This window comes from Manis pentadactyla, chromosome 5 (genome assembly GCF_030020395.1).
Source record: "Manis pentadactyla isolate mManPen7 chromosome 5, mManPen7.hap1, whole genome shotgun sequence".
NCBI lineage: Eukaryota > Metazoa > Chordata > Mammalia > Pholidota > Manidae > Manis > Manis pentadactyla.
In genome coordinates this window covers 169,130,393-169,142,599 of record NC_080023.1, presented here as the reverse complement: position 1 = coordinate 169,142,599, position 12,207 = coordinate 169,130,393, and the positions used below count along the sequence as shown (strand labels likewise).

Sequence of the window (12,207 nt, the reverse complement as noted above, 5' to 3'; positions counted from 1 at the left end):
ATGTCATCTACTCGATCTTCTAGCCGCACCCTAGGCCATGTTGCTGGGAAGTATGGGTTTGATGTGCTGGTTTCCTGTTTGGTATATATATTAAAATAGATTTGTCACTATTAAAATAATAGTGCTTGTTAGTGCGGCACTTAAACATCAGGTGCCACCAGTGGTGTGTGCCCTGAGCTTGCAGGCAGTACTGTGAGTGTGTGGTGCAATGCTAAGACAGTGGGACCAAATCATTTTACAGCCACTGTGTGGGTGGTGGAGGTCATGCAGCGCACAGCACCCCCAAATGTGGCAGCAGACTGCTCAGGTATTTCCAAGTCTAAATCTTCTCAAGTCATTAAAAAAAACTGAAATCAGAGATCCTTGCAGTCCTTTGGACATCTGCTGTGCTCTCGCCCATGGAACAGTGTTCCCAGCCAGAGAAACGGGGACGGATGGGTCCCAGGGTGTCTCCCCTCTGGGGGTGTTCATGGGGCAAAGGTCGCTTCTCCAGGGGGAGTGTGGGTTGCACCAGCTCTTTGCAAGCCCCCTTCCATGCGTTGCCCCCCCCAGATCGGCCTGTTTGACCTGGAAGTAAACTGCCTCACGAAGATCCTCTTTGGCGCTTTGGTGGTGGTGTCGCTGGTCATGGTTGCCCTTCAGCACTTCGCCGGCCGTTGGTACCTGCAGATCATCCGCTTCCTCCTCTTGTTCTCCAACATCATCCCCATCAGGTAGGTGGAGACCCAGTGTGTGTTCGGACACCACGCTATTTTCTTCACTAGCAGCCCCGTTGTGGAGCAATGACCAAGAACAGGCAGGGTCAGGAGCAGAGCCACGACAGTCACCCACACGCACCCTTTCTCGAACTGCTCTCTGTTCAGAGCACCTTCCTGGCCTCGCCCAGTCTACACCAGGGATGCCACTGAGAGTGCACCTCCTCCGCTGGCTCCCCGGGGTTCGTGGTGGTTGTTGGGAATGCTCTGCTGAGAAAGATTCCGAGCCTGAGTCTGGGCTCAAAAGGAAGTGAGGCTGAGATCGATTAGCAATGGAAGCTGGGTGGCACGGGCTGGATTGTTTGCTACCTCATTTGGAGGCGGAATGAATGGTTTAAAGAAATTATGCAAGTAATAGACTCTCATGGTACAAAAAAAAATGAAGAGTCTCTTAGTAGCAAATGAGTAAAATAAAAGTCGCCTCTGCTGTCACAGCTAAGTGATAATTGCTGTTAATATTTTGGGATGCATTTTCCCCGGACTGCTTTCTGTTTTAGAAGAAGGAGATTCTGCTCCACAGTGTTGCAAATACCTTTTCACATCAGATACATTCACACCCCATCATTTATTAGAAACGCTCTCGTATATATTCTACTTTTAATAGTTTATTTAGTCCCATATGGTTGGATCCTTATTTCTACTTCTTCCCTGCAATAAATTATCAGTATAAATATTTATTAAAATAAGCCATACCTTTTTTCCTGAAACACACTGAGTGTTTATAATTTCCAACTTAGACTTGATAGATTGTCTTTTATTTTTTTCTTGCTTTTTTGCATATTAATATCATCCCAGCTAGACTTCATCTTTTCCTGAGGACAGAGGCTGCGGTTTTGGTACAATCATTTTAGCATGATCAGGATGGGGACGGAACCCCTAGCCAATGTGCTTTGGGCAATGGTTTCAAAGAAGAAATAAATAAATATGTTGCTAGAAGTGTTTGTGTTGTCATGTTAAGTGAAACTGTAGACTTTAAATTTCTTTCTACAACATGATTAGAAGTTAGTGGAATCTCGTGTGGCCCAGGGGTTGCCAGTAAAATAGTAAGCAATTTGATTCATTTATAGAATTATGAATAAACCTGAAGATCTCCTCTTGTTTTTCACAATAGAGTATTTTTAAATGAGTAGAATATGTACCATGGGTTATTAGCCTTAAAAAGGAAGGAAATCGTGACACAGGCTACCACATGGAGGAAACCTGGGAACATTGTGCTAAGTGAAATACGCCAACATAAAAGGACAAGTCGTGTATGATTCCACAGTACGTGGTCCCTGGAGTAGTCAGGTTCATAGGTGCAGAAAGTGGAGTGCTGTTTGTGGGAGCAACGGGTTGCTGGGGGAGCAGGGCAATTATTGTCTAATGGGTGTAGGTTTTCACTTTGGGAAGATGAAGAAGTTCTGCAGATGAGTTATGGTGATGGCTGTGCAACAATGTGACTATATTTAATGCCACTCTACACTGAACATAAAATTTACCATTTATAAAATTTGATGTTTATTTTACCACAGTTTAAACAAATGAATGGTATCAAAAAGACACTGGCTTAGAGGACCAGTAATTAAAAAAAGGTATGACTAAAGCAGTGACCTGGGTCCATAACAGAGTAGCTTCACAAAAATAACAATTTGTTTCATGCGATGATAGTGGAATCAACTCTTGTCGCGTCTGTGGCTTCAGCGTAGCAGTCTGCGTCTCCAGGGAGTGATTGCAGATGTTAGGGCCCAAATGATGTGTATTTAGAGTCCTCGTTGTTTACAAAAAGAAATGAAGGAGATTTACACGTATCCTGTTAACCTCTTGGCTCCGGTTTTCTGCTTAGTTTGCGTGTGAACCTGGACATGGGCAAGATCGTGTACAGCTGGGTGATCCGAAGGGATTCAAAAATCCCCGGGACCGTGGTTCGTTCCAGCACGATTCCTGAGCAGCTGGGGAGGATTTCTTACTTACTCACAGACAAGACAGGTGAGCTGTTTCCTGGGGCCTTCACAGGATTCCAGGTGAAAGAAGGTGCTTGCCTTACCTTTGTGGAGATTAATTAGAGATGTAAACTGCTGCTGTTTTATTTTCTCGTCTTTGATGAATATTAATTATTTGGTGGTGGTGATGACGATGGCGATAGCAGAAAGCCTTATATGGTACTAATTATGTGCAAAACACTATTCTGGGTGTTTATATGTAGTTACTTAGGTAATTCTCAACTTAAGCTTCTGAGTTAGGATATTTTTATTCCCATTTTACAGATGAGGAAATGAGGCACAGAGAGGTTAACTGACTTGTCAGAACACACAGAGGCAGAAGCAGGATTTGAGCCCAGGCAGCCCAACTTCAAGTCTTAGCCTTGTAACCACATCCCAAAATACTGCTCCATAATTTTGTACCGGAGTGGTTAAGAGCATAACCAGGGCATCAGGAGACCTGGGTTTCAGCTTCATCTCTACCACTTAGTGACCCCAGGGTAGAAGATCTGGGCAGCTGACCGTATCAGAGAAAAACTAGGTTTCAGGAAGGAGAAGAGCCGGGGCAGTTCCGGATATTCAGCCTCAGGAGCCCAGGGCCGGTCTCCGAGGGCTCTGTCACTGGGTGGCTCTGCTCATCATCTGGCCGTGTATCTGTAGGCTCAAGTCAGATTCCTTCAAGCCAGAATCTGGCCTCATGTATGTCATGTGCCACCCCCTTTGGAATGAGTCAGGTACCCTGACTGACACTCTTCTAGACTATTCCCAGGTGGTAATTTCCCCATGGAAACCTAGGATGCCATTTTTAAAAGAAAGGAAAGTGGATCCCAGGCAGACAAAATAGCACAGGTAGGTGTCTACTCCAGCAGGAACAGTGGGTGACATACAGTAAATCCTCAAATAACAGCTATCATTACTGTTAATAATAATAAAAACTCCAGAAGTGGGCAGAGATACTCATTTGTCTTGTGTTTCAGGAACTCTTACCCAGAATGAGATGGTTTTCAAACGGCTCCATCTAGGCACCGTGGCCTATGGCCTCGACTCAATGGATGAAGTACAAAGCCACATATTTAGTATTTATACCCAGGTAAAGCCTTCTGTTTTGATACCCAAAACAATTCCTTTGCATTTATTAACACCTATTTTGAGATGTAATTCATAATACTGTACGATTCACCCGTTTAAAGTGTACAATTTGGAGGGTTTTTCAGTATATTCACAGAACTGTGTAACCATCACCACAATCCATTTTTACTTCATCATCCCTAAAGGAAACCCCACACCCATTAGCAGTCACTTCCCATTTCCCACAACCATTTCCCCCTCCAAACCAGGGGTGGCCACTAATCCTTTACATTTTGAAGAAAATTGCAGTTGAGATTTTCCCCCTCATCCTCGTTCCCACAGTTAATGCTAACGGATATTGGAAAAACCGAAAATTATTTGCCTAGTAACTGCGCAATGTTGAGAAAGAGCTTTGAGAACCTATAGGCTTGGTTATACTTAAAGTTTATGAACCTGTTTTTTCCTAGTTATGAGCCAGAGCATCAGTAATTAATGGTCTACTTGTGAAATAATCAAGATATCACTGATTAGCTTTAGTTTCTTATCTATATTCAACTCAGCAATCACATGGGAGAAATTAAATGATCAGAAAGGACCTACAACTTATCTGCTCCCACATTTTTTTCCTGCAAAGTTTTTGAAAGCCAGTCATTTCTCAGAGAAAGACATTAACTGGTGTGTGTCCCCACACTCCTAAGAAGTTAGACCAGTGGGTCCCTACCTCAGCTACTTGGAATTCCTGGTGACGTTTTAAAGACAAAGGAGAACAAATGAAAGAAAAGACATTGACTTGGTTCTGATGCTGTAGAGATTCTGATTCATTATGAACAGGCAGAGCCTGGGATTCTATGTGTTAAAAGTAAGACGAGACGCAAAACCAACAGACAAATCTCTTGGTGATTCTCAGGGCTGAGACCGAAGGCATTAGACCAGCTACATGTTCTGACACTTGTTTAAGACAAGAGAATAAACAGGCCACATTTTGCTTAAATTTGTCAACATAAGTAAGAATTCTGTAGTCCAAAGTCAAGTCGAAAATGTGAAGGAAGCGTTTCTGTATAAGGATTAAAGGTGGAATCCCTGAAGACTTCATGGCACAGCTGTATTTGACACTTGATTTTCTGGAACATTCTCTGGCAGGCACAGCTGGATTGCCAGGATATCCCCTGAAAAGGCAGAGCTGTGGGTAGAGTGTGGACGTGTGGGTGGGTTTTAAATGGCGAGCAGTTAATTTGATCCATGTAACATCACCATCAACGACCAGCCATGAAATGCTTATAATTCTTCTAGGCTCCCTGTGTAGGCATGTGGCCGATCTGCACATGGTTCCATGGACCCTTTTCAAAGATGTACATCAGGACTATTAAGGAATACAAGGCCTTTGTTGGGCAGGAAGGAAAAGCCACAGTCAGCCCCGTTCCTTCCCTCTGTGACCTGTCATCCTCTGTGTCGTGATTTGGTGTTGGCGTCTCCAGGGCTCTGTGCTGGGCCCTGAACCTCACTCTCCAGGTGGCCCCCATGCCCCCCATCTTCCATTGCCCTGTGGGTGCCAGTGGCTCCCGTCACATCTGTGGCTTTGGACTGAAATACACCTGCATGCCTGGCCTGGCTGCCTGTACCTCAAGGACGTTCCTCAGCCTGTACACCCGCTTCTCTTCCAGAGATGCTTGTCTCAGTAAGTCCGGCTTAGTCCCCCAGGGTCGCCCCCTCCCACCATCCTGCTCTCCCTGTTTGCCCTCTCCTCCCCTCACTCCCCTCACAGCGCTGCGTTCAGCCTTCAGGCCAGGGTGAGCTGCCTCATTTCTGTGTCTTGGAATAGATTCTTCCCTCTGAGCCATCGACCCTGGTGCCTTCTGGGCTCCTCCTGAAGGGGTCACTCTGGGGATTGTCATGCTTATCAGCACCTGGCTGAGCTCCCCTCTCTCTCGGCCCTTCTCAGCGGTACTGGGCTGCTGCAGATTCTGTTAGACAGCTTCGTAGTCTAGCTGCGTGCCCCCAGCTGGAGACACACCCCTTGCCATTTGGGTGGTATTTTTAAGAGCTTGTACTATTTACAGAAGCCATCCCTTCTCACGATATTTGTGTAGTTAGTTTAGCTTTTATGGTCCATTTTTGGTGTAACACTTTACTCTTTGTCAAGTGTTAAAAGTCAGAAAACGGTATTTCTTATCATAAACTCGGCCTCATACCCCTTCCGTAGTGCAAGCTCTCAGTTGATCTGCCTATCCTGGCCTTGGGTTTGAGATAGCTAAGTGGTGTGGGGTTAGGTCATCTCAAGGCTGGTGTGAGCTCAGAATCGTAGTGCACACCCAACGCAGTGAGGCATGTGCATCCTTCTCTTGTGATATCTAAAAATCCTGCAGTAAACATTGAGTGCTTTTCATGAAATTCTTCTATGCTCTCGTTCAATGATTTTTAGTAAGTTCATAGAGTTGTGGAACCATCACCACAATCCAGTCTTAGAATACACCAACACCCAAAAGAGATGCCTCCATACCCATTACAGCCATTCACCTGACCTTTAGAGGTTAATAATAGGATTTTATAACAGTGTTTCATAAAGTATGGTGTTTGGAACTCATGGGTCCAGTCACTTGGGATGGTCAGAATCACTAGTTATGGTTTTAACAAGTGAACCAGATGATTCCAAAGTGCAGCCATGTTTGAGAACAGCTGCCATCAATCTCAGGTTTGCCCTTATTTTTCAGAGCATCAGCGTCTACATCTGTGAACTCCAAAACAGAGTTGGCAGGATGACTCTTGGCTATGTGGGAAGAAACAATTAGGTCATCTATTCACATTTCATTTTCAGGTTCAAAATTAAAGCAATATTTAAGTCATATTAATACTATTGAGAGTGACCCAGGGACCCTCACTCCTTATATCAGATGAGCATTTGTCAAGTATGGTCCTTGCAATGTCCTGTGGAAGGAGTCAAGAATTGTACAGTTGTTTATTTTTAGAACATTGAAATGTAGATTACAGTTTATGAGTGTCCAGGTGACTGGTTTTAGGGTTATTTAACTAAATTAACTTCATAAAGAGGTGGCTTTAAAAAATTTCTGCTGGGAACCTCCAATTGTTAAAATAAGTCCAAATAAACCACAAGCAGATTACCTGTTGTCTTGCCAATGGGTTTCAGCCCCAGGCAAGTTTGCTATGGATTCAATGTGACCAAAGAAAATGACAGTAGAACGTTCTTGGGGTGAAAGGGTTATACCCAACTTTATTTCCACGGTGTCAGGTCAATCACTAGAATCCTGTCCACTCAGAGCAAGTCTGCAGGCAGCAAGCTGGTCTCTGCCTCTGGGCCTCTGCCCATACAGCCGTCCTCTGGGCCTCTGTCCTCGTGCTGCCACCACTCCAGCCTCTGCTCTGCTCTCCTGCAGCTGTGCCACCATGTCTCACAGAGCACTGGACAGAGCTCTTTATATAGAGTCAATAGGAATGCATTGCCCACACGTGTGCAGTGAGCTAGCCGACCAGGGCCAGGTGAGAATCCTGGCCACAGGAACTTTCATTTTATCCACACTGATACATTATGAAATAAAACCATGACAGGCTATGGAGATGTGATGATTTTCCTCTAGATCATTTATTTTTTGGTGCCTTTAACACAATACTGCAGTATAATTCACAAACCTCAAAATTTACCCCTTTAAAGGTTACAATTCAGTTATATTCTTAACATCGTGCGGCCATAGTTAATTGTCTTGTTTCTGGGCATTTTCATCGCTCCTAAAGAGATCTGGAATCTCCCAGACTCCCACCCCTATTCCTCATCCCCTCAGCCACTGGCAGCTGCCAGTCTGCTTTCTGTCTCTATGCGTTTGCCTATTCTGGGCATTTCATATACAGGCGCCTCAGAGATATTGTGGGGTCACTTCCAGGCCAACGCAGTAAAGCAAGTATTGTAATAAAGCGAGTATCACAATACAGTGAATATTGCAATAAAGCGAGTCAGATGAAACTTTTTGTTTCCTGGGGCATATGAAAGTTATGTTTACAGTATACAGTAGTCTATTAAATGTGCAATAGCATTGTGTCTAAAACACAATGCACGTATCTTAATTTAAAAAGACTTCATTGCTAAAAAATACCATCATCTGAGCTTTCAGTGAGTTATAATGACTGATCACAGATCACCGTAACAAATATAATAATAATGAAAACGTTTGAAATATTGCAACAACTGCCAAAATATGACACAGAGACACAAAGTGAGCAGATGCTGTTGGAAAAATGGTGTTGATAGACTTGCTCTAAGCAGGGTTCCACAAACCTTCAATTTGTAAAAAACACAGTATCTGCAAAGTGCAATAAAGCAAAGTGCAGTAAAGCAAGGGGTGCTGGTAAATGGAATCATACAGTGCTTGCCCCTGGCTTATTTCCCTTAGCCTCATGTCTGCAGGTTTCTTCCAGGATGTAGCACACATCAGCTCTTCCTTCACCTTTATGACTGAATAACAGGACATTTTGAAACACAATTTTAAATCTATAATTCTCAGTACCCCTTACCCTGAGTATATGTTATTATTTTGAGATACTAGCCATAGTTTTGTGAAAGATGCTGTTTTTCATTTTCATCATATCTTTTTAGAATTCATTTTTTTACAATGCACAATGCAGTGTTTATACAATGTTAAATATACATATATGAAGGGTATGTTAAAGATTTTTTTCCCAAATTTGTTATATGATCAAAATATTTTGAGACAACTGGTCTTCATTACCTGGAATACGTAGTGGTCTGTTTTCCTTTAGTCCATATCTTTAACTCTTGTTACTATATGCACCTAAAAAAAAAAAATGATTGAGTCTGGAAAATAGCCTCATGATGACCTGCTCCAGAAAAGGCCAAGACTGCATGTTCTAGGCTGTTTGTTTGTTTAATTTTTTATTGAAATATAGTTGACACAATATTATATTGGTTTCAAGTATACAACACAGTGATCAGTTACACACATTTAATCTTCCACCTCAACTAGTGCAGTTACTGTCTGTCAACATAGGAAGATGTTACAGAATCATGACTATATCCTCCACACTGTACTACCATCCCTGTGACTAGTTTATAATATGAGTGACACTTTGTGCTTCTTTATCCCCCTCACCCTTCCCACCCATCCACCCCAACCCATCTCCCTGGTAACCACCAGTCACTTCTCAGGGTCTATGAGTCTACTGCTGTTCTGTTCCTTTTGTTTAGTTTTTAGCTTCCACATAAAAGTAAATCATACAGTATTTGTCTTTCTCTTCTTGGCTTATTTCATTTAGCATAATACCTTCTAGGTCCATCCATGTTGTCACAAATGGCAGGATTTCTTTTCTGTGGCTGAATAACATTCCATTGTGTATATGTGCCACATGGTCTTTATCCATTTATCTATTGATGGGCTCTTTGGCTGCTTCCATATCTTGGCTCTTATAAATAATGTGGCAGTAAACAGGGATGTATATATCCTTTCAAATTAGAGATTTTATTTTCTTTGGATAAATTCTTAGAAGTGGAGTTACTGAGTCTCTTCTAGGCTGTTTTATTCTCATAAGTTTGGAATTTTCAAAACACGTTTTGGTGTGTGAACTGTTATTTTTCACTTAATATTTTGTCTCTGATATTCTTTTGGGATTGTTGTTAGACTTGGCATTTACTCAGCTCCTTTTCCTTTTTATTGAGTGTGTTGCTGAATGTGTGAGCTTGAGGTCTCTTTCTGCACAAGACAGATATGCACATGACACATTCCAATTGTCAATATTTACTGCGTCCCAGATAGTGTTCTCATTTTCTGCATCCATAGGTAACATAAAGTTAAGTTTGTGCTTTCTTGAGGAGGAATTTTTTATCTGTTTGTTTTCCTCTGGGGCACAGGTTTACTTTGCTTTTTGCTCATTTGAAAAAGCCTCTATTTCTTTGGATACATTTCTTTCTTGCAGAAAAAATAAATGATAGAGATAGGTACAAAGACACCAAAATCACTTACTTCTCTCAGAGATAAACAGCGTTAACACCTGGGTGTGTGAAGTGCCAAACTATTTCTCTGCCTTTGTGTGTCTGGAGAGATGTGTGTTTTGTTTCTTTGTGTGTTTATTTATTTATTTTCTTTTTGACAGGAAGGCATTGTGTTTTCATAATTCTTCTTAATTAGAGTTGAGCATCAAAATTGTGCATGAAGTTTAAAAGTATACCTACATGCCTGGGCCCTCCTGCTTTCTTTTGTTGTATGGGGCGCCCCCCAAGTATATATAGTCCTTAAAGTGTTTATTGGTTATTTCTGTTTATGAACCACTGTTAGAATAACACTATCCATGATTGGAAAGGGGGTATGTGGTGGGGACTTGATAATGGGAGTCGAGTAATCATAATGTTGCTCATGTAATTGTACATTAATAATACCAAAAAAAAAAAGAATAACACTATCCAGCTTCCTTTTTTTCACTCATGTTAGCGATCACAATCATTTTTAGTGGTTTTATAACAGGGCCAGGACGAGGGTAAGGAGAATCAGGTGCATGCCTACGAACAAAATTTAATGAGATGCCAAAAAATGTAGTGATCAAGATGAATCATATTGTAATGCAACCTTTCGAAAACTCAAAATTAATGCAAAAATCCATGATGAGCACAATACTAGAATCTCAGATGGACCAGCTCCAGCTCTGCACGAGCACAGGTCAGCCTGAGCCACCTGACCCGCTGTTACAGTGTCATGGCTGTGCACAGCCGGTTCTCCGCATCGGCACGGTGACACATTGGGCTGGGTCAGTCTTTGTCGTGAGGGCTGTCCTGTGAGTCGTACGGGGTTCAGCAGCATCCTTGCTCTCTACCATCTAGGTGCCTGCAGCACACCCTTCCCCCTGCATTGTGATAACCCAGAATATCTCCAGACACTGACGAGTTGGGACAGATCGCCCCCGCTGAGAATCCCTTCTCCGTGAATTGAGATTTGTTGCCTCGGTTATGCTGGAAGAGGTCTTTTATTAAATCGTAGGTGTTGTGTTTATTCAGTTACTAATCAGCCTGTAACTCAGTTGAGTCATTTGGAACCATCCATGAGCCTGTTGAGGTTAATGAGTTACCAGCTTTGAGCTTTATTTAGGGAGCAAATTGGGGCTATCAAAACAGGAATTCCTCCTCTTTAATAGTGTATTTTAACAGTTGCAACTCATCCATAAAACCCATTAATACTGCATTTAGAAAGAAAATTGATATTCATGGGTGACTCAACATTTAATTTTTGTATTACAGACTGGAGTTATTGGGAAATGCCCCTGCCGTGGATCATTAATGAGAAATGGAGGCATGTTTTTCCATTGAGTGCCTGTGTCTCCTTAGTTGGCTGGGATGTACAGAATGACGCTGACGTATTATTACATGAGGCAGGATACTCACCCAAGGGCCCAGGTGGGGGCCTTTGTTCCCAGAGGTCTTGATTCCTCGCCTAGCTCTGACCTCATGTGGAACTATTTTGCCCTCCCTTCATAGGAGGACCAATGTTTTTCTCCCCCAGGGCAAAAAGTTGTAACCTGCCTCTGTGGATACCACATCTGTTTTTATTTTCCCCTGGTATTTTTTAAATAAGAAGAAATGTGTGTGGGTTAAAGGGCCTATGTGCAGGAGGCTAGAGATAAACACTGTACAATGTGAAACTCTTCCATATGGGGAATGTGAGGATGTTTGGAGACGGGGCCTACTTCTCATATAAGCCGAGCCCCTCGTAATGACCAGTGCCTTAATGATATATGTGGATTACCCTTTGCTGTGTATGAGCCTTTTATTTGAAAATTGAAAGAGAATTTCAGAATCGATGGTTATGATCCCTTCTCCCTACTAAACATCTTAGTAGGAAAGGGGGATAAGTATTAATTTAAGAGAGAAATAAATGAACATGGAGACACTAAACCAGTTGCTTGTGGTGCTGGTTGGGACTAATCATCTTCATTCTCCTCTGTGGTCCAGTGGTTCCCTGATGGGAAAGCAAGGTCTTTGCAGAAATCTGGGCTGTGTGTCTATTTTTGCCCTGCTCTGGGCTGGTTTCACCTGGAATACAAAACCCCAAAGCTCTGTGTTATCCCAACATTTGAAATGCTAGTAGTACTTGACTTCTGTAGACATGGAATCAGATGGATTATAAAATCCAAAGGTTTGTGAAGGTTGCCCTTAACTTGGCCTTTCATTCAAACCCACTGGTACTAAAACTTGCCAGCCAAGGCAATTACTTTGTCAGAGGTCTTGTTATTGCCTCTAATGTTAGATAATAATTTGGTCCAGGTGCTGAGGAATGTGGGCAAAAACGAAGACGCATCTGTGGCTAGAACGTAAATTACAGAACTTAGAGAAAACGTTCTTGATTTAGTCTTTCCAGCAGAGAGAACCTTTCTGCAGATCTTCAGTGCTTGTTATAATTTTAGATTTAAATTCTCTATAA

The 12,207-nt window shown here is 42.5% G+C and overlaps 1 protein-coding gene across 5 annotated transcripts in view; it reads left to right on the top strand.

The window, feature by feature from the left end:
* ATP9A (ATPase phospholipid transporting 9A (putative)) overlaps positions 1-12,207 on the top strand; it is a 121,999-nt gene that overhangs the window by 54,951 nt on the left and 54,841 nt on the right. For all 5 annotated transcript variants that reach the window (XM_057503090.1, XM_036901953.2, XM_057503091.1 and 2 more), the window contains exons 11-13: positions 553-713; positions 2,578-2,720; positions 3,691-3,803. In XM_057503090.1, coding sequence (XP_057359073.1) covers positions 553-713; positions 2,578-2,720; positions 3,691-3,803 — 417 coding nt within the window. The remainder of the gene's footprint in view (positions 1-552; positions 714-2,577; positions 2,721-3,690; positions 3,804-12,207) is intronic.